This window comes from Cetorhinus maximus, unplaced genomic scaffold (genome assembly GCF_964194155.1).
Source record: "Cetorhinus maximus unplaced genomic scaffold, sCetMax3.hap1.1 HAP1_SCAFFOLD_731, whole genome shotgun sequence".
In the NCBI taxonomy this organism is placed as follows: Eukaryota; Metazoa; Chordata; class Chondrichthyes; order Lamniformes; family Cetorhinidae; genus Cetorhinus; species Cetorhinus maximus.
The window spans coordinates 153,902-173,204 of NW_027596673.1; the positions used below are offsets into that span (position 1 = coordinate 153,902).

The window sequence follows — 19,303 nt, forward strand, 5'->3', positions numbered from 1 at the left end:
GCCCAACCACCGCACCACCTTCCCCCCAACCCCCGCCCCACCACCCCCAAGACCCACCCGACACCGCCCGCCTCCAAAGGGATCAGATCACTCAGCAGGGATGGAACCTGAGCTCTTCTTGCACCTAGGTACCAACTGTAGCCCCCCCTCCCTGACTGCCTGGCTCCCCCCCCCACCATCCCCCCTGGGGCTGGGATAATTTAACAGTACAGACTGGACCAGGGAGGGTGAGGGGGTCATATATATATATGTATATATATGATGTTGTGGGAGTGTCTGAATTTATATCTGCGGCAAAGTTAATTTATCTTTTTGATTTAGGCTCACCTTCTGCAGGGTCTGGAGACAGCTTCTCCTACAGGTGAGGGCTTGCAGGCTCTGTTTTTGACTCTCTCTTTGTCTCTCTCTGCCTCTCTTTCTCCCTGTGCTTTGCTGCCTCTCTATCTCTGTGCCTCACTGTCTCTCGCTCTCACTGTCTCTCTTTCTCTCTGTCCCTCTCTTTTCTCTCTCTCTACCCTCTGTGTCTCTTTCTCTCTCTGCCCCTCTCTTTATCCTCCTCTTGTTGTCTGTCTGTCTATTGCTGTCTCTTTCTCCCTCTTTCACTCTCTATCCCTCCGTGTCTCTTTCTCTTTGTCTCTTTCTTTATCCCTCTCTCTTGCTGTCTGTTTCACTATTGTTGTCTCTCTCTCTCTCTCTTCTCTCTCTACCCCTCTGTGTCTCTTTCTCTCTCTGCCCCTCTCTTTATCTCTCTCTCTCGTCTGTCTGTCTATTGCTGTCTCTCTCTCTCTCCTCTCTCTGCCCCTCTGTGTCTCTTTCTCTCTCTTCCCCTCTCTTTATCTCTCTCTCTTGTCTGTCTGTCTATTGCTGTCTCTTTCTCTCTCTCCTTCATTCTCTGTCTCTCTGTGTCTCTTCCTTTCTCTATCCCTCTCTTTATCCTTCTCTCTTCCCGTCTATCTTGCTCTTGCCATCTCTATCCTCACTCTCTTTTTTGCTGTCTCTCGCTCTCTATCTCTCTCTCTTGCTGTCTCTCTCAATGTGTGCTTCTCTGTCTCAACAACAACAATTTGTATAGCGCCTTTAACGTAATAAAAGGTCCCAAGGCGCTTCACAGGAGCTTGGTAAAGCAAAGTATGACATTGAGCCGGCACCTAAGGAGATATTTCCAAAAGCCCGGTCAATGAGATCAGTTTTGAGGAGCACCTTAAAGGAGGAAAGCGAGGTAGGGAAGGGGAGAGGTTCAGGGAGGGAATTGAGCTTGGGACCCACGTAGCTGAAGATACGGCTGCCAATGGTGGAGCAATTAAGATCAGAGAGTCTGCAAAAGGCCAGAGTCAGAGGAGCACAGAGATCTCGGAGGATGGTGGGACTGCAGGAGATTACAGGGATGGGGAGGGGCGAGGCCCTGGAGGGATCTGAAAACAAGGAAGAGAATTTTAAAATCGAGGCGTTGCTTGACCGGGGGCCATGCGTGGGCCAACAAGCACAGCGGGGCGACAAGAGGGAACGGAACTTGCTGCGAATTAAGACACCGGGGGCAGCAGAGTTTCGGACGGGCTGAAGTTTACGGAGGGTGGGATGTGGGAGAGCAGCCGGGACGGCGCTGGAACAGCCGAGCCCGGAGGTGACCAAGGGTGTGGATGAGGGCTTCAGCAGCGGAAGAGCTGAGGCGGGGGGTGGGGGGGTGGGGGGGGGGTGGTGCGGAGTCGGGTGACGCCATGGACCTGGAAATAGGCGATCTCGGTGATGGCGTGGGTATGTGGCTGGAAACTCACCTCGGGGGTCAGCCGCGACACCAAGGCTGCAGACAGACTGGTTTTAACCTTGGGCTGTTCCCAGGGAGAAGGACGGAGTCGGTAGCCGGAGAAGGGAGTTTGGATGCAGGGAGCGAAAAAACGTGGCTCAGCCTCCCCGATATTAAATTGGAGGGAATTTCTGCTCGGCCAGAGGTAACGGGTGTGGGACCAGGGGGAGAAGCCCTTGCAAGTGATTCTCTGGCCACCATGTGATGGACAAGAATGGAAGCGGGTGAGAGCAGCCCCACCCAGCGGGACGACGGGGGGAGAGGCGTTGGAGAAGGATGGCGGGGTCAACCCGTGTCAAAGACGGGGAGCGAAAGTTTACCCCTGTCACGGTCACGGAGGATTATCGACCGCGACTTCGACAAGAGCCCCTTCGGTGCTGAGGCAGGGGTGGAAACCCGGTCGGAGGGATTCGAACACGGAGCTCCGGGGAAAGATGGGAACGGATTCGGGAAGGCGGCAACGCGTCCGAGGACCTCGGAGAGGAAAAGGAGGTTGGAGGTGGGACGGTGCCTGGCGAGGACGGGGAGAGGGGGGGTCAAGGTTGTTTGTTTGGAGGAGAGGAGCGATGGCGACGATTTTAAAGGAGAGAGGTGCAACGGGGTGAACCATTTACAATATTGACGGACATTCGGCCCAGGCAGGGAAGTTGGGTGATCAGCAGCTCTGTGGGAACAGGATCGAGGGAACCAGGAGGTGGGTCTCATGGACAAGATGAGCTCAGAGAGGACATGAGGGGAGACTAATGCCAGGGACGGGCGGCCTGTCTTATGAGGGAAGGTTGGACAGGCCGGGCTTGTATCCGCTGGAGTTTTTAGAAGAGTAAGAGGCGACTTGATTGAAACCTGCAAGATCCTGAGGGGTCGGATGTGGAGAGGATGCTTCCTCTTGTGGGAGAATCTAGAACTGGGGAGGGGGGGTCACTGTTTAAAAATAAGGGGGTCGCCCATTTAGGACGGAGACGAGGAGAAATTTTTTCTCTCGGAGGGCGGTGAGTCTTTGGAAATCTCTTCCTCGAAAGGCGGTGGGAGCAGAGTCTTGGAATATTTTTAAGGTGGAGCGGGATAGATCCTTGATAAGCGAGGGGGGGGGTGGGCGGGATGCAGATTTCAGGTGACCATCAGATCCGCCGCGATCTTATTCAATGGCGGAGCAGGCTCGAGGGGCCGAATGGCCTCCTCCTGCCCCCCCGGTTCGTACGTAGAGAGGAACGAGAGAAGGACGTAAGTTCAGGGCTAGGGCGCGGGCAGCGTTAAAGGGAGCGGTGGGCTGGCGGAAGGGAGGGCCGATGACCAGGTGGCCTCAATCTCAGTGATGAAGAAGCTCCGCGAACTCCTCGGCCGCTTCTCGCTGGAGGGGAAAGTGGAGGGGACGCGGGAGCGGTTGTTTAAGAAGACGTTTCGCAGTCGAGAAAAGAAGCTGGGGTGGTTGGGGGGGCGGGAGGGGAGGGGTGTGGAGGGGGGTCGGTGGGGGGTGGGGTGGAGTGGTTAATCCCAGGGTGACCCCGGAACAGTGACCAGCTTTGGCAAACGAGAGCAGGACTTGGTAGGGATGGTGCCCTCAAAGCGTCCCCGAAGAGGTCAGGTCAGATCCCGCCGACCCGTGGGAAGCGGAAGGGGGGGGCGGGGGGGGGGCGCCTTCTCGACGCTGAGGGGAGTCCCGGAGTTTGAAGTCCACCCCCGCCCCCCTACCCCCGGCTTGAGAGAAGGCACGGGTCCAGGTTTTTCCCGGATCTTTTCCCACGGGCTGTAGGTCGCAAGAAAGGGACGGCAGGAGCTTACGGATGGAAGCGGAGGGGAAGTGAAGCAGTGTCTCCTCTTGCTGGTGGGGGAACTGGGTGGGAGCCAATGGGTCAGACAGTGACCTTTCACCTTCTGGGACTTGGGGTCTGATCCGGCCCAACGGAGAGAGAGAGAGAGAATTGGGGCGGGGGAGGGAGTGGTGGGGACTGGGGGCGATGGAGGGGGCATGTTGCAGGGCGAGGGTGAGACGCGGATGCCTTGAGTGCCTGTGGCCAGAAAGGGACGATGATACGGCTCTTCTTCCTTGCAGGTCGGCGCTGAGAACCCCGACCCTGCTGACCATCCCGGTGATCGGAGGGCAGGGCTCCTCGCAGGGATACGGCCTCGGAGGTGCCGGGCTTTCCCCTCAGAGTGCCAGGCATGCCCCCCTGGCAGTTTACACCAACCCTCTGCGGCTTGTCGGTAAGGCACTCCCCGGCTCCGGCGCCACTATCCCACCCTCCCCCGCCTCCCCCTGCCCCTCCCTCCCCCTCCCCCTCCCCCTCCCCGCCTCACCCTCACCCTCCCCCTCCCTCGCCTCTCCCTCCCCGCCTCACCCTCACACTCCCTCGCCTCACCCTCCCCGCCTCATCCTCACCCTCCCCCTCCCTCGCCTCACCCTCACCCTCCCCGCCTCACCCTCGCCCTCCCCGCCTCACTCTCCCCCTCCCCCTCCCTGCCTCACCCTCCCCCTCCCCGCCTCCCCTGCCCCTCCCTCACCCTCACCCTCCCCCTCCCTCACCTCACCTTCACCCTCCCTTCCTCCCCCTCCCTCGCCTCACCCTCCCCCTCCCTCGCCTCACCCTCCCCCTCCCTCGCCTCACCCTCCCCCTCCCCGCCTCACCCTCACCCTCCCCCTCCCCCCACTCCCCCGCCTCACCCTCACCCTCCCCTGCCTCACCCTCCCCTCCCTCTCCCCCACCTCACCCTCACCCCCTCCCCACCTCACCCCCCCTCCTCCTCCCCCTCCCCGCCTCACCCTCACCCTCCCTGCCTCACCCTCCCCGCCCCCCCACCTCCCCACCCCCCAGTTGTTGTGGAAGTGGGAAGGCGGGGCGGGGTGCCGAAAAGACTGAGGGTCCACTTGAAGCTCGGCTCCGCAGCCTCTGACCACTCCCGCTTCTCGCTCCCTCTCTCAGCGCGACGTCCGTACAATCTGAGCACGGGTTTCACCGCTGCCAGTCCCCGCACTGAGTCACAAGGGTGGGACACCCCCTCTCCCACACCCAGCCCCTCTCCCCCCAAACGGAGGAGTTCGTGTACTTGCACCACCATCTTGGCCAAGCGCTTATCTCGTATCATTTCAAAGTTTCATGGCCACCGTCGAATGTTTTGAGGCCGTCCATCAACCCCGACCCCACCACCCACGCTGACATACCGTGGTTTGCTTCCTTCACTTTTCTAATATATTCTTTGATGGGGTGTAGGAGGCTCTGGCAAGGCCCCAGCATTTGTTGCCCCCATCCCTAATTGCCTCTTGAACTGAGTGTCTTACTTGGCCATTTCAGAGGTGCAGTTAAGAGTCAACCACGTTGCTGTTGGGGGCGGTGAGAGAGGTGGGGGGTGGGGGGGGGGCGGTCTGGAGTCACGTGTAGGCCAGATTGGGTAAGGATGGCAGATCTCCCTTCCTTAAAGGGGTCATTAGTGAATCAGATGAGTTTGTAACGGCAACCAGTGATAATTGTCATGGTCACCACTACGGAGACTAGCTTGATAATTCCAGATTTATTTATTAATCGAATTTAAATCCCACCAGCTGCCGTGGTGGGATTTGAACCTGTGTCGCCCCCCCCACCCCCTCAAGAGCATTAACCTGGCTTTCTGGGTTACTAGCCCAGTGGCGTTACCACTACGTCACCGTCTCCCCCTAAAGCAGACTCCACAACTCTTCGCTCCACTCCCCTACCCCATCCCACGATGGCCTCCCGCCCTTCCCTCAACCCGTCACCATGGGCTCTCTCCCCTCGCCCTCCATCCGTAGTCTCTTCCTCCCCCTCATCCTGGGCTCTCTCTCTCTCTCTCTTTCCTTTTCCCACCCCCACTGTGGCCTCTCTCTCCTAACACCCGCACCCCCCCGCTCGCTCACACAACCACTGCAGTCTCTCTCCCCTCCCTACCCCAGCCCACCTGTGGTCCGTCACTCCCAAACCCCCACTGAGGATTCTGTTCCCCCCCATTGCCCCCCCCCACCCCACCACCACCCATGTTGGTAATCACTGCGGGCTTCCCCCGATGATGCGATAGCCTGTGGGACAAGTATGGGGGTTTTTTTGTTGCTGAAAAGAGAAAAATGTTGTTAAACTTTTCATCTCGGGACAAATGCAAGAATGTCAAATTTCAGTTGATCACAATAATTTATACTGTAGGAGGAATGGGTGCTGATTCGTTGGCAAGTCGACTCTGATTGGCCGAGGCGTTGCCATGGAGGAAGGCTCCCCAAACTCACGGATAATTCAAAAATGGCACAAGGCTTGAACATATCCCTCTTGTTTGCAAGGAGTGGCTCAGTGTGTATGAATGTATGTTACTTCCAGCAAGCGTAAATGACCCCTGTTACGAGCTCAACTGATTATCTTAAATTGGTTGTTAGTGAGGCTATTGGCGCACTCCGGGTTGTTCAACAAGTGCTGTCCAATCACCGCTAACAGTCGATGTTTCGTTTTAGGTTTTGCGAGGGCGGGCTGGTTGAGCATAGTCTGTACTAGGCCAAATGGAATCAACTTGCCAATCCGTCCTTTCTCCTGTGGTATAAGTTGTTGTGACCATTTGAAATTTGGCCTTCTTGTGTTTGTCCTGATGACCGCAAGGTGATAAGCTTTGGCAAGACGTCTCTCTTTTCAGCAGTATTCAAGTTTTGTACTACCAAGCGACTGTGTTGTGTTTTTTTTTCTCTAGGACTGAACGACAGCCGTCAAACTCCCTCAGTGAACGGCGAACCTCGACGTCCAATTCAGGTAAAGCCTAATCAAGTTAAACCAGTGATGAGGGCATGCCAGTATGGGAGACTCTCCAGGATTTGGGACATTACCATTGCCCAGAGGGGTCCCAGAGTCTACAGTGCTGCCATCGCCAGTTCCCAGAGGGATCTCAGATTATAAACTGCTGCTATCGCCAGTGCCCAGAGGGATCTCAGAGTTTAAAATGCTGACATTGCCAGTGCCCAGAGGGGTCCCAGAGTTTACAGGGCTGGCATTGTCAGTGCCCAGGGGAGTCCTAGTGTTTAAATTGCAGGCATACCAGAGCCTAGAGAAACCCCAGTGTTTACAGTGCATGTACCCTAGTCCAGAGGTATTCCACTGTTTACACTGCAAGCATCATCAGAGCTCTGTGATGTTTCAGTGCTTACAGTGCGGGCATTGCCAGTGCCCAGTGGTGTTCTGGTGTTTACAGTGCAGGTATCATAGTCCAACGATGTTCTAGTGTTTACAGTGCAGGTATCATAGCCCAGAGATGTTGCAGTGTTTACAGTGCAGGTATCATAGCCCAGAGATATTGCAGTGTTTACAGTGCAAGTATCATAGCCCAGAGATGTTGCAGTGTTTACAGTGCAGGTATCATAGCCCAGTGATGTTGCAGTGTTTACAGTGCAGGTATCATAGCCCAGTGATCTTCCAGTGTTTACAGTTCAGGCATCATCAGAGCTCTATGATGTTTCAGTATTTACAGTGCAGGCATTTCCAGTGCCCAGAGGTATCCCAGTGTTTGCAGTGTTTTACAATGCTAGGTCAGGAGTTAATATTTCGTACAGCCCCATAACCTCTCTACTCCTCTTACATCAGACAACTTTGTCTGACTTTCAGTGACCCAGCCTTCCGCCATCTTCGCCTTATGCCCTGGAATTAAATCTCTCCACCTGTTCTCTCCTTTAAGACCCTCCTTAAAACCCACCTCTTTCCAATTGTAACTTCCTCTGCCTCGATGTCCATTTTTTTTTTAACCCAGTTACGTCTCCGTGAAGCAACTGGGTGGCACCCAGTGACTCAATGGGTTTCACCGGCACCTCTGGGAGTCAGAGGGTAGAATCGGTTCCAGCCAACTCCAGAGACTCCAGCCCCCATAGTCCAGGCCTGACACGCCCAGTGCCAGCACTGAGGAGGTGCCGCACCGTGGGAGGTGCTGTATTTCCGATGAAACTTTAAAAACCGAAGGCCCGGTCTGCTCTCTCTCGGGCGGACGTAAAAAGATCACCACGGTCACCACTGGAAGAGGAGCTTCCCCACGGTGTCCTGGGGCCAATATTTATCCCTCCACCAACATCACCGAAGGACAGACGATCTGGTCGTTTGCGTCATTGTCGTTCGTGGGATCTTGCTGTGCCCGTCTCTCACGTTTTCCACAAGATCAATTGTAGATTTTTAAATCCGAGATTGAGAGATTTATTTTTGTTTTGTTAACCGAAGGCATTAAGGGATTGGGGTGGGGTGGGGGTTGTGGGGGCAGAGGCGGGCACGCAGGTCGATAGGTCGCAGGTCAGCCGCGATCTCATTGAATGGCAGCAGAACAGGCTCGGGGGAGTATAATGGCCTCCCGCTGTTCCTATTGCAATGGTGACTACACCTTTTTTTAAAAAAAAGAGCACTTCATTAGCTGTGAAGCTCTTGGGACGTCTGGTGGTGGTGAAAAACGCCCTACAAGCACAAGTTCTTCGGTTTAGTGAGCATGCAGGGAGGCCCTCTTCCTGAGGCCCCTTTCTCCGGGGTTCTGATCCCTCGCTTGGGTCAGAACAGCACACTCAGTCTTGGCCCAGCCCCAATATGAATTTCTCTCTCTCTCTCTCCTTCCTTAGCCAGACATGTTGCGAACCTCAGGACAGCAGAGCTCCTGAAGGAGTGTGGGGGATGGGTTAGGGGGGCGGGGGGGGAGCGGGTGGGTAATGGCTTGATAAACTGCATAAGCCGTAGGAGCAGAAGTAGGCTATTCGGCACATCAAGTCTGCTCCGCCATTCAATGAGATCATGGCTGATCTGATAATCCTCAACTCCACTTTCCTGCTTTTTCTCCTAACCCTTGATTCCCTCACTGATTAAAACTCTGTCTATCTCAGCCCTGAATATACTTAACGACCCAGCCTCTACAGCCTCTGTGGTAAAGAATTCCACAGATTCACTACCCTCTGAGAGAAGAAATTCCTCCTCATCTCTGTTTTAAATGGGTGCCCCTTTACTCTGAGATTATGCCCTCTGGTCCTAGACTCTCCCACAAGGGGAAACAACCACTCAGCATCTACCCTGGCAAACCCCCTAAGAATCTTATATGTTTCAATAAGGTTGCCTCTTATTCTCCTAAACTCCAATGAGTTCAGGCCCAACCTACTCAACCTCTCCTCATAAGAAAATCCCTCCATCCCCGGGATCAACCTAGTGAACCTTCTCCGGACTGCCTCCAATGCCAGTATATCTTTCCTTAGATAAGGGGACCAAAAACTGTTCTCAGTATTCTAGGTGTGGTCTAACTAGTGCCTTCCCTATTTTTATGCTCCATTCCCACTGAAATAAAGGCCAACATTCCATTTGCCTTCCCTATTACCTGCTGAACTTGTATGTTAGCTTTTTGGGATTCATGCACGAAGATTCCCAAACCCCTCTGTGCTGCAGCTTTCTGCAGACTTTCCCCATTTAGATAATATTCAGCTCCTCTATTCTTCCTGCCAAAATGCATAACCTCACATTTTCCCATGTTATATTCCACCTTGCTGACTCACTTAACCTGTCTATATCCCTCTGTAGACTCTTTGTGTCATCCTCACCACTTGCCTCCCACCTATTTTTGTGTCATCCACAAACTTGGCGATAGTACATTCACTTCCTTCATCTAAGTCATTAATATATATTGTAAATAATTGTGGCCTCAGCACTGCTCCCTGTGGCATTCCACTGGTTACAGGTTGCCATCCCAAAAATACCCCCTTTATCCCAACTATCTGTCTTCTATTAATTAGCCAATCCTCTATCCATTCTAATATACTATCCCAAACACCATGGGCTCTTACCTTATTAAGTAGCCTTATGTGCAATACCTTATTGAAAGCCTTTTGGAAATCCAAATATATTGCATCTACTGGTTCTCCTTTATCTATCCTGCTTGTTACCTCCTCAAAGAAGCCTAATAAATACGTCAGGCATGATTTCCACTTCATGAAGCCATGCTGACTCTGCTTGATTATATTATGCATTTCTGAATGCTCTGCTATTACATCCTTTATAATAGACTTTAACATTTTCCCAATGACGGATGTTAAGCTAACTGGCCTATAGTTACCTCTTTTTTGTCTCCCTCCCTTTTTGAATAAGGGTGTTACATTGGCAGTTTTCCAATCTTCTGGGACTTTTCCAGAATCTAAGGATTCTTGGAAGATTGCTATCAGTTCATCCACTATTTGTGTAGCTACTTTCTCTAATATCCTAGGCTGCAACCCATTGGGTCCAGTGGACTTATCGGCCTTTAGCCCCATTAGTTTCCCTAGTACTTTTTCTCTAGTGAAAGTCGTTGTATTTATTTCCTAACCCCCCTTTTCCCCGTGATTATTTAATATTTTTGGAATGCTATTAGTATCTTCTACCGTGAAGACTGATGCAAAGTATTTATTCAACTCCTCTGCCATTTCCTGGTTCCCCATTATTATTTCCCCAGCTTCATTCTCTAAGGGGCCTATGTTCACGTTGGCCCCTCTCTTCCTTTTTATATATTTAAAGAAGCTCTTACTTTCCATTTTTATGTTACTTGCTAGTCTACCCTCAAAATTTATTTTCTCCCTCTTTATTTTTTTTTGGTCATCTTTTGTTGGTTTTTAAAACTTTCCCAATCCTCTGGCTTACAACTAATCTTTGCCACATTGTATGTTTTTTCTTTCAATTTGATATGATCCTTAACTTCCTTGGTTAACCATGGTTGGTTTATCCCCTTCCTAGAATCCTTCTTTCTCACTGGGATATATTTTTGTTGTGAGTCATGGACTATTTTCTGAAACGTCTGCCATTGTTCATCAACCATCTTTTCTGCTAAACTCCTTTCCCAGTCTACTCCTGTCAACTCTGCCCTCATTCCTTTGTAATTACCCTTATTTAAGTTTAGCACAGTTGTTTCTGACCCAAGTTTCTCACTCTCAAACTGAATGCTAAATTCTACCATGTCATGGTCACTGTTTCCTAGGGGATCTTTTACTCTGAGATCATTTCTTAAACCTGCTTCATTACATTACAAGATCCAAAATAGCCCGATCCCTGGTTGGATGCAGAACATATTGTTCTCGGAAACTGTCCCAAGTACAGTCTATGAATTGCTGCTCATGTCTACCTCTGCCAATTTGATTTTCCCAATCTACATGAAGATTAAATTCATCCATGATTAATGTACTACTTTTTTTACACGCCCTCATTATCTCCTGATTTATTCTCTGCCCTACAGTATAGCTACTGTTGGGGGGCTGATAGACTACTCCCACCAGTGTCTTCTTCCCCTTGTTATTTCTTACCTCCACCCGTATAAATTCTACATCCTCCGATCCAAGATCATTTCTTGCTATCGTACTTATTCTATCTGGTACTAACAAAGCTACCCCACCACCCTTTCCTTCCTGCCTGTCCTTTCGAAAAGTCACATACCCCTGAATATTTAGTTCCCAGCTTTGATCTCCTTGTAACCACCTCTCCATAATGGCTATAAGATCATACCCATTAACCTCTATTTGTGCCGTTAATTAATTTACTTTGTTCTGAATGCTACGTGCATTTAGTAAAGAGCCATTAATTTTGTCTTTTTGCCATTTTCCCCCCTTTGACCCTATTTGCTGCTTTTTTTAATGTTTGTACACTCCCTTTCTGTCACACTCTGGGTATCAATGCCTAAACAGCTGCCCTGCAATGTTGCCATATCCTTTTGCTTTGTTAGCCTACGTATCCCCTCTCCAGAACACTCCCTTCCCCCCGCCCCCCCGACTGTTTAGTTTAAAGCCGTCTCTGTTGCCCTAGTAATTCGATTTGCCAGGACACTGGTTCAAGTGAAGCCCGTCCCACTGGAACAGCTCCCTTCTACCCCAGTGCTGGTGACAGTGCCCCATGAACTGAAACCCATTCCCCCCACACCAATCTTTGAGCCATGCATTTAACTCCTTGACTTTATTTACCCTATGCCAGTTTGCCCCTGGCTCAGATAGTAATCCTGAGATTATTACCTTGTAAGTTCTGCTTTTTAATTTAGCTCCTAACTGTTCAAATTCTTTCAGCAGAACCTCCTTTCTAGTCCTATCGATGTCGTTGGTGCCAACTCGATGACGACAACAGGATCCCTCCTCTCCCACTCCAATTTCCCCCCCAGCCCTGAGGAGATGACCTTATCCTGGTACCGGGCAGGCAACACAGCCTTCGGGACTCGCGCTCATGGCTGCAGAGAACAGTATCTATCCACCTAATTATGCTGTCCCCCACCACTACTACGTTCCTATTTCCTCCCCCCACTTGAATGACTCCCTGTACCACGGTGCCGTGGTCAGTTCGCTCATCCTCCCTGCAGTTCCCACTCTCGTCCACACAGCTTGCAGGAACCTCATAACTTTGGACAGTTTCAGGGACCGAGGCTCCTCGAACGCTACCCCCCGGGTCCCCATACCTGCTTCGCTTGCAGCCACACCCTCCTGCCCCTGATCACAGATCAAATTTGAATGGCCTGGGGGGTGTGACCGCCTCCTGAAGCAAAGTGTCCAGGTAACATTCCCCCTCCCTGACGTGGCGCAATGCCTGCAGCTCGGACTCCAGCTCCTCAACTCGGATCCGAAGCCCCTCGAGCTGCAAACTCGAATGTGTTCGCTCTACGTCACCTTGCTGTCCAGTAGCACCCACACTCTGCAGCAGCAACACATCGCCCGTCCTGCTCTTTACGCTTGGGGGCTCTCTTTACTGTGCTACAGTCAGCTGAGCTCATTAAATAGCAATCTAGCCTCTGAATCAAAAGAACATTGGAGTTTAGCGGAATGAGAGGGGATCTTATTGAAATAGATAAGATCCTGAGGTGGCGGGGATGGTTTAACAGGGTGGATGCTGCGAGGATGTTCCTTCCCTCCTGGGGTAATTTAGAAACAGGGGGGTGAGTATTTCAAAAATAAGAGGTCTCCCATTGAAGACGGAGACGAGGAGGGATTTCTTCTCTCAGAGGGTCGTTAGTCTGTGGAATTCTCTCCCCCAGGGAACATAAGGAGTAGGAGCAGGAGGAGACCATTCGGCCCCTCAAGCCATTCAGTAAGGTCATGGAAGCCGGGTACTTGAATATATTCGAGGCCGAGTTAGAGATATATATTTGATCGACGAGGGAGTCGAGGGTCATGTAAGGGGTGCGGACAGGGCAGTGGAGCTGAGGCCACAATCGGGTCAGCCACGGCCTTATCGAATGAAGGAGCAAGTTCAAGGGGCCGAATGGCCTACTGCTGCTCCGACCCCTTATGTTCTTCAGACGATAATCAAAGACCATACACTTCCAACCTGTTCTATTGGACGCTAAAGATCTGCCAGCTCCCACCGCCACCCCACCTGCCCCCCCCCCTCAGCTGTCAGCCACAACAAACACCACCCCCCACCCCCCCCTCCCCCCGCCACAAGCCGCATTATTGGCAGAGCAGCAGCGTCGCCTGGCCCGCCAACAGGACCTGGGCTTCACACCACCGCCGAAACTGAGCAGCAGGGACCCGAGGTGGCCGGGCTGGGGGCGTCGGCCGAGGCCACGAGCGAAAGCCCCCCACCCCGGGTCGAGTTTTGAGCCTCCTGACTTCGGAGGCGGGATTTTTAAAAAGAAAGAGAAAGAAATACGTCGATCTTGAAGGCCTCGGGCCGAACCAAAGCGCTTCAATCGAAGTATTCTGGCAGTGGAATCAGCGCAGGACAAGTGCAGTTTGCAGTCCCTCTCCCTCCCCCACCTCCTCCACTGCCTTCTGCTTCCTCCAGGCAGCCCTCACGCGGGATTACGCAATCGCAGGATTGTTCCAGCGCAGAAGGAGGCCGCACGTCCCATCGGGTCCACACCGGCTGTCCGAATGAGCGACTCACCTCGTACCATCCCCCCCTCCCCCTGCCACCTTTCTCCCCGTAACCCGACACCTTCTCCCTTTTCAGGTGACGGCCTCCATCCCTCGTGAACGCTTCAATGGAATAGGCCCCAGCCACGCTCGCAGGCAGAGCTCTCCAGACTTTGACCGCTCGCTGCCCTCTTTTGTGTCACCTCTGCTCCTTTTGCCGGTTGCTTTAAATCCGCGCCCTCTCGCTCTTGACCCCACGACGAGCGGGAACGGCTCCTTCTCCGTCTACCCTGCCCGGACCCCCTGCTCGAGGTTTCGCACACCTCCATCGTGACGTAAACGTTCGAGGCGCGGAAACAGGCCATTCGGCCCAACTGTGGGTTTATGCTCCACACGAGCCTCCTCCCTGCACCACCCCCCCCCACCCACTTCATCTGCCCCCCCACCCCAAACCCCCACCCCCACCCACCTATCCTTCAATTCCTTCCTGCCTCATTCGTTTATCCAGCTTCCCTTTAAACGCGTCTACATTATTCACCACAACACGCCCCACATGGTAGCGAGTCCCACGTTCTCACCGCTCTCTAGGTAACGGGTTTTTATCATTGGTTATTACATTTACGAATTGGGTGGAGGCGATATGGTGGGGGAGGAGGTGTGTGCGGAGAGGGTCTCTTCCTCCTGTTTCGCAGACATCAAACCCGACCGGCTTCCACCACCCCACCCCACCCCACCCCACCTCCCGCTTGGCCGGTGCCCTTCCCCTCGGACTTTGGAAGATCCGAGAGGGAGTGCGGGCATACACTTTACATTTACATGGTTACAAAGGATGTACAGCAAGGGGTGGTGAGTGAACGCAGACAGATTGTTTTCACCTCCCGCCACCCTCAGGAGGAGGGTAATGAGCCAAGCGGAGAATTCAAAACACATTTCACAGCCACCTGGAATGAGGAGGTCAACAATCACATTCCTTCACACGGGGTGGGTGAGGGGGGCGGTGCGGGGGGGAGGTGGTTGTCTATGGGAGCCTGGAAATCCTCGCCACTAGCTGTAGTGGAATCAGAGTCTGAACGTCCTTCTCACAGAAAATTACCGGTAGACAGTGGTCGGAAGAGAGGAGTCTTAAACGTTACGGCTGTGCACAGGAGAGTGGGATTAGACTGGGTGGGGACTGAATGAGGAGAGTGGAATTAGACTGGGTGGGGAGCGAGTGCGGAGAGTGGGATTAGACTGGGTGGGGAGTGAGTGAGGAGAGTGGGATTAGACTGGGTGGGGAGTGAATGAGGAGAGTGGGATTAGACTGGGTGGGGACTGAATGAGGAGAGTGGGATTAGACTGGGTGGGGACTGAATGAGGAGAGTGGGATTAGACTGGGTGGGGAGTGAATGAGGAGAGTGGGATTAGACTGGGTGGGGACTGAGTGAGCAGAGTGGGATTTGACTGTGGAGTGTGAGGGAGGAGAGTGGGATTAGACTGGGGGGAGTGAGTGAGGAGAGTGGGATTAGACTGGGTGGGGAGTGAGGGTGGAGAGTGGGATTAGACTGGGTGGGGAGTGATTGTGGAGAGTGGGATTAGACGGGGGGGAGTGAGTGTGGAGAGTGGGATTAGACTGGGTGGGGATTGAGTGACGAGAGAGATTCGAATGAGTGGTGAGTGAGGAGAGTGCGATTAGACTTTCATTTTACACGTTTTTGGGATTAGTTTGTCACTGGCTAGGCCAGAATTTCTTGCACATCCCTGATTGCCCTTGAGAAGGTGCTGGTGAACTGCCTTCCTGACCCTGCCGTCCAGGTACACTCATCATGCTGTAAGGGAGGGTGTTCCAGGATTTTGATCCAGTGACAGTGAAGGAATGGCCAAATCAGGATGATGTGTGGTTTGGAGGAGAACTTGCAGGCGGTGGTGTTCCCAAGTGTCTGCTGCTCTTGTCCTTCCAGGTAGTAGAGCTGATGGGTTTGGAAGGTGCTGTTGAAGGAGGATTGATGAGTTCCTGCAGAGCATCTTGCAGATGGTACACGCTGCTGCTACTGTGTGTCGGTGGTGGAGGGAATGAATGTTTGTGGGTGTGGTGTCAATCAAGCGGGAGCTGCTTTGTCCTGGATGGTGTCGAGTTTCTTGAGTGTTGGAGCTGCACTCAGCAAGGCGAGTGGGGAGTATTCCATCACACTAAGATAAAAGTAAACTGCTGTGGGTGCTGGAAATCTGAAACAAAAACAGAAAATGCTGGAAAAACTCAGCAGGTCTCGCAACATCTGTGGAGAGAGAAACAGAGTTAACGTTTCGAGTCTGTATGACCCTTCCTCAGAGCTGAAGAGAAGTGGAAATGTGATGAAATTTATACCGTTTAAGGGGGGTGGGGAAGTTAGAACTGGTTAGAAGGCCATCAATAGGTGGGAACAAAGAAGAGATTGACAAAGATGTCATTAAGTAAGGACAAAGGGAATGTAAATGGTAGTGGTTAGTGCTAAAAAAGGTGCTAATAGTGGCATACTCAGACACTTCCCTTCCCTTCCTTGACCTCTCTGTCTCCATTTCTGGTGATACTGTCCACCAATATTCATTACAAGCCCACCGACTCCCATAGCTACCTCGACTACAGCTCCTCACACCCTGTTTCCTGTAAGGACTCTATCCCATTTTCTCAGTTCCTTCGCCTCTATCACATCTGCTCCGATGATGCCACTTTCCAAAACGGCACTCCTGACATGTCTTCCTTCTTCCTTAACCGAGGTTTCCCACCCATGGTGGTTGACAGGGCCCTCAGTCGTGTCCGACCCATCTCCCACGCATCTGTCTTCATGCCTCCCCTTCCCTCCCAGGACCACGATAGGGTCCCCTTTGTCCTCACTTTTCACCCCACCAGCCTCCGCATTTCAAGGATCATCCTCCGCCATCTCCAGGATGATGCTACCACCAAACACATCTTCCCCACACCGCCCCCTTCAGCATTCTGTAGGGACCATTCCCTCCGGGACACCCTGGTCCACTCCTCCATCACCCCCAACACCTCATCCCCCTCCCACGGCGCCTTCCCATGCAATCGTAGAAGGTGCAACACCTGCCCCATTACCTCCTCCCTCCTCACCGTCCAAGGGCCCAAACACTCCTTTCAGGTGAAGCGGCATTTTACTTGCACCTCCTTCAATTTGGTCCAATGCATCCGCTGCTCCCAATGTGGTCTCCCCAACATTGGAGAGACCAAACGCAGACTGGGTGACCGCTTTGCGGAACACCTTCGGTCTGTCCGCAAGCATGACCCAGACCTCCCTGTCACTTGCCATTTCAACACACCGCCCTGCTCTCATGCCCACATGTCCGTCCTTGGCCTGCTGCATTGTTCCAGTGAAGCTCAACGCAAACTGGAGGAACAACACCTCATCTTCCGATTAGGCACCATACAGCCTTCCGGACTTAACAATTGAGTTCAACAACTTCAGACCATGAACTCTTCCCCCGCCATCCTCACCCTCTTTTTTCCATATTTATTTTTATTTTTTATGCACTTTATTTTTATTCATCTGCTTGCTCCATGTTGTTCTTTCACACAATGCTACCCTTGTGCTACTAACATCACATTCTGCTTTCTTACCTTTACGCTGCTATCAGCGCCTTTTAACCACCACCATTAACACTCCCTTTGCCCTTTACTTCAGGACATCTTTGTCAATCCCTCCTTTGTCCCCACCTATCGCTGGCCTCCTATCCAGCTCCACCTGCCCTACCCCCACCCCCGCCCTTAAACAGGATAAATTTAATCACATTTCCACTTCTCTTCAGCTCTGAAGAAGGGTCACATGGGCCCCAGACGTTAACTGTGTTTCTCTCTCCACAGACGCTGCCAGACCTGCTGAGTCTTTCCCGCATTTTTGTTTTCCATCGCACTCCTGACTTGTGCCTTGTTGATGGTGGACAGGCTTTGGGGGGGGGGGGGAGTCAGGAGGTGAGTGACTCTCCGCAGGATTCCCAGCCTCCGGCCTGCTCTTGTAGCCACAGTATTTATATGGCTGGTCCGGTTCAGTTTCTGGTCAATGGTTAAACCCCCAGGATGTCGATAGTGAGGGGGGGATTCAGCGATGGTAATGCCCATTGAACGTCAAGGGGCGATGGTTAGATTCTCTCTTGTTGGGGGTTGGCCGCTGCCTGGCACTCGTGTGACGGGGACGTTACTTGCCATAGTTGTCGTGTGGGAAACGTGGCTGCCAGTTCGGGGCACAGCAAGATCCCAGCAGCGGGCGTGTAAAAATGACCAGGTCACCTGTTCTAACGACGCTGTGCCGAGAGATAATTATCGATCGGCACGCCGGAGTACGCCCCCTGCTACGATGCGCGTGGACTAACCCAGATGTCCTTTTCTCCTCCCAACAGTTGACTGCCACACCACGAAACGCCATCTTTCGACAGCCTTCCGCGTAAGCGCTTCTTCACGTGTTGCTTTCTTTTTTAATCGGGGGCCGGGGGAGGTGTCCGATTTACCTACTTGGCGCAGGGGGTGTATCCCACCAACCCTTCCCCCCCCTCCGCCTCCGCCCACCCAACTGCACACCTTTCTCATGTATAGCCCTGGGTAAATCCACAGCCTCGGGTCTCGCATAGAGCAGGGGGGCCCGGAGCCCCATCTCCAAGGCCCATGCTGATCCAGGGAGGCGAGGCGAGGCGTTGGGTCGGCGGGGCGGCCAGGCAGCTGCATTCGGCCTCAGCGCCCCCTGGATCGGAGAAGAGGGAACGATTGAACCGCCCACCTTCTGCTCTTGGTTACCGTCCCCGCTGGGGCTGTGACGGTGGAATCGGATTGGGGGGCAGACTGCAATTCCCCTCACGGTCGCGTATCCCGACGACCCTTGCAGGAGGACGTGGCGCTTGCTCTGGGAGTACGGCGTGAAGCCCACATCTCATCTCCGGTGCCTGCAAGGGAGTGCGGGGTGGGGGGGGCAGGGGGGCTGTGGTTGGGTGGGGGGAAGGCACTCAGACTCGACGGCAGCCGACGTTCCCTCTCGGTCGTGGTGTGCAGTCTGGTTTATTTATTTCGGCGCTGCGCGGTACTTTCCAGATCGGCGCGCTCCTGTGCGCGTTCAGAGGTGGTGAGGGGGTGCTGGTGGCAGCGACAAAATAACCGGGCATCAACCCATTCTCTGTTGCAGCCCAGCCTCTAGAAACGCAGTGGCGTAGGAGCACCGGAGTGGCGTGGCGGGGGTACTGCCCTGCGTGAGCTGCCACCGGGGAGCACGGCCCCGAACCCCCCCCCACCCCGCAAGGACTTCAGCTGCAAAACCAGTGGCGCGCAGCATGGGCTGCCGCAGCCGGAGAGGACAGCAGGCGGGAGGGGCGGATGTCTGTCTGTCTGTCTCTCTCTCTCCCTTTCTTTCCTCTATCTCTCTTCGCTCAGTTAGAACTTCGGGTGTAAGTCAGAACCTAATAAAGAAACTCGGTTGGTGTGAATTTCAGCTGTCCTGTCTCCTTGGTCGGGAGGGGCACTGCTAGGTTGCTGCTGCTCTAGCCCACCCTCACACCACAACCACCATCCCCCCACCCGAGTCAGTGCCTTCAGACGGGATGGGGAGGGAGGATGGAGGGAAAACGAAGGGTTTTGACGTTTCAGTCAGAGTCTGGGGCGACAATCCGATCGCAGTCACGAATGACAAAAGGGGCAGCTGTACAGGAGAGTATTACGCTCCAGAGGGTAACAGTCATGCAATGGGCACGTCGCTCGTGGTGCCTGCCCCGGG

The 19,303-nt window shown here is 53.3% G+C and overlaps 1 protein-coding gene across 2 annotated transcripts in view; it reads left to right on the forward strand.

Moving 5' to 3' along the window:
• The window catches only part of LOC144674634 (E3 ubiquitin-protein ligase RNF212B-like), a 37,688-nt gene extending 18,626 nt beyond the window's left edge, over positions 1-19,062 (forward strand). For both annotated transcript variants that reach the window (XM_078535890.1, XM_078535893.1), the window contains 5 exons: positions 322-361; positions 3,852-4,003; positions 6,476-6,534; positions 17,946-17,989; positions 18,719-19,062. In XM_078535890.1, coding sequence (XP_078392016.1) covers positions 322-361; positions 3,852-4,003; positions 6,476-6,534; positions 17,946-17,989; positions 18,719-18,746 — 323 coding nt within the window. In that variant the 3' untranslated portion in view covers positions 18,747-19,062. The remainder of the gene's footprint in view (positions 1-321; positions 362-3,851; positions 4,004-6,475; positions 6,535-17,945; positions 17,990-18,718) is intronic.
• The last annotated feature ends 241 nt before the right edge of the window (positions 19,063-19,303 follow it).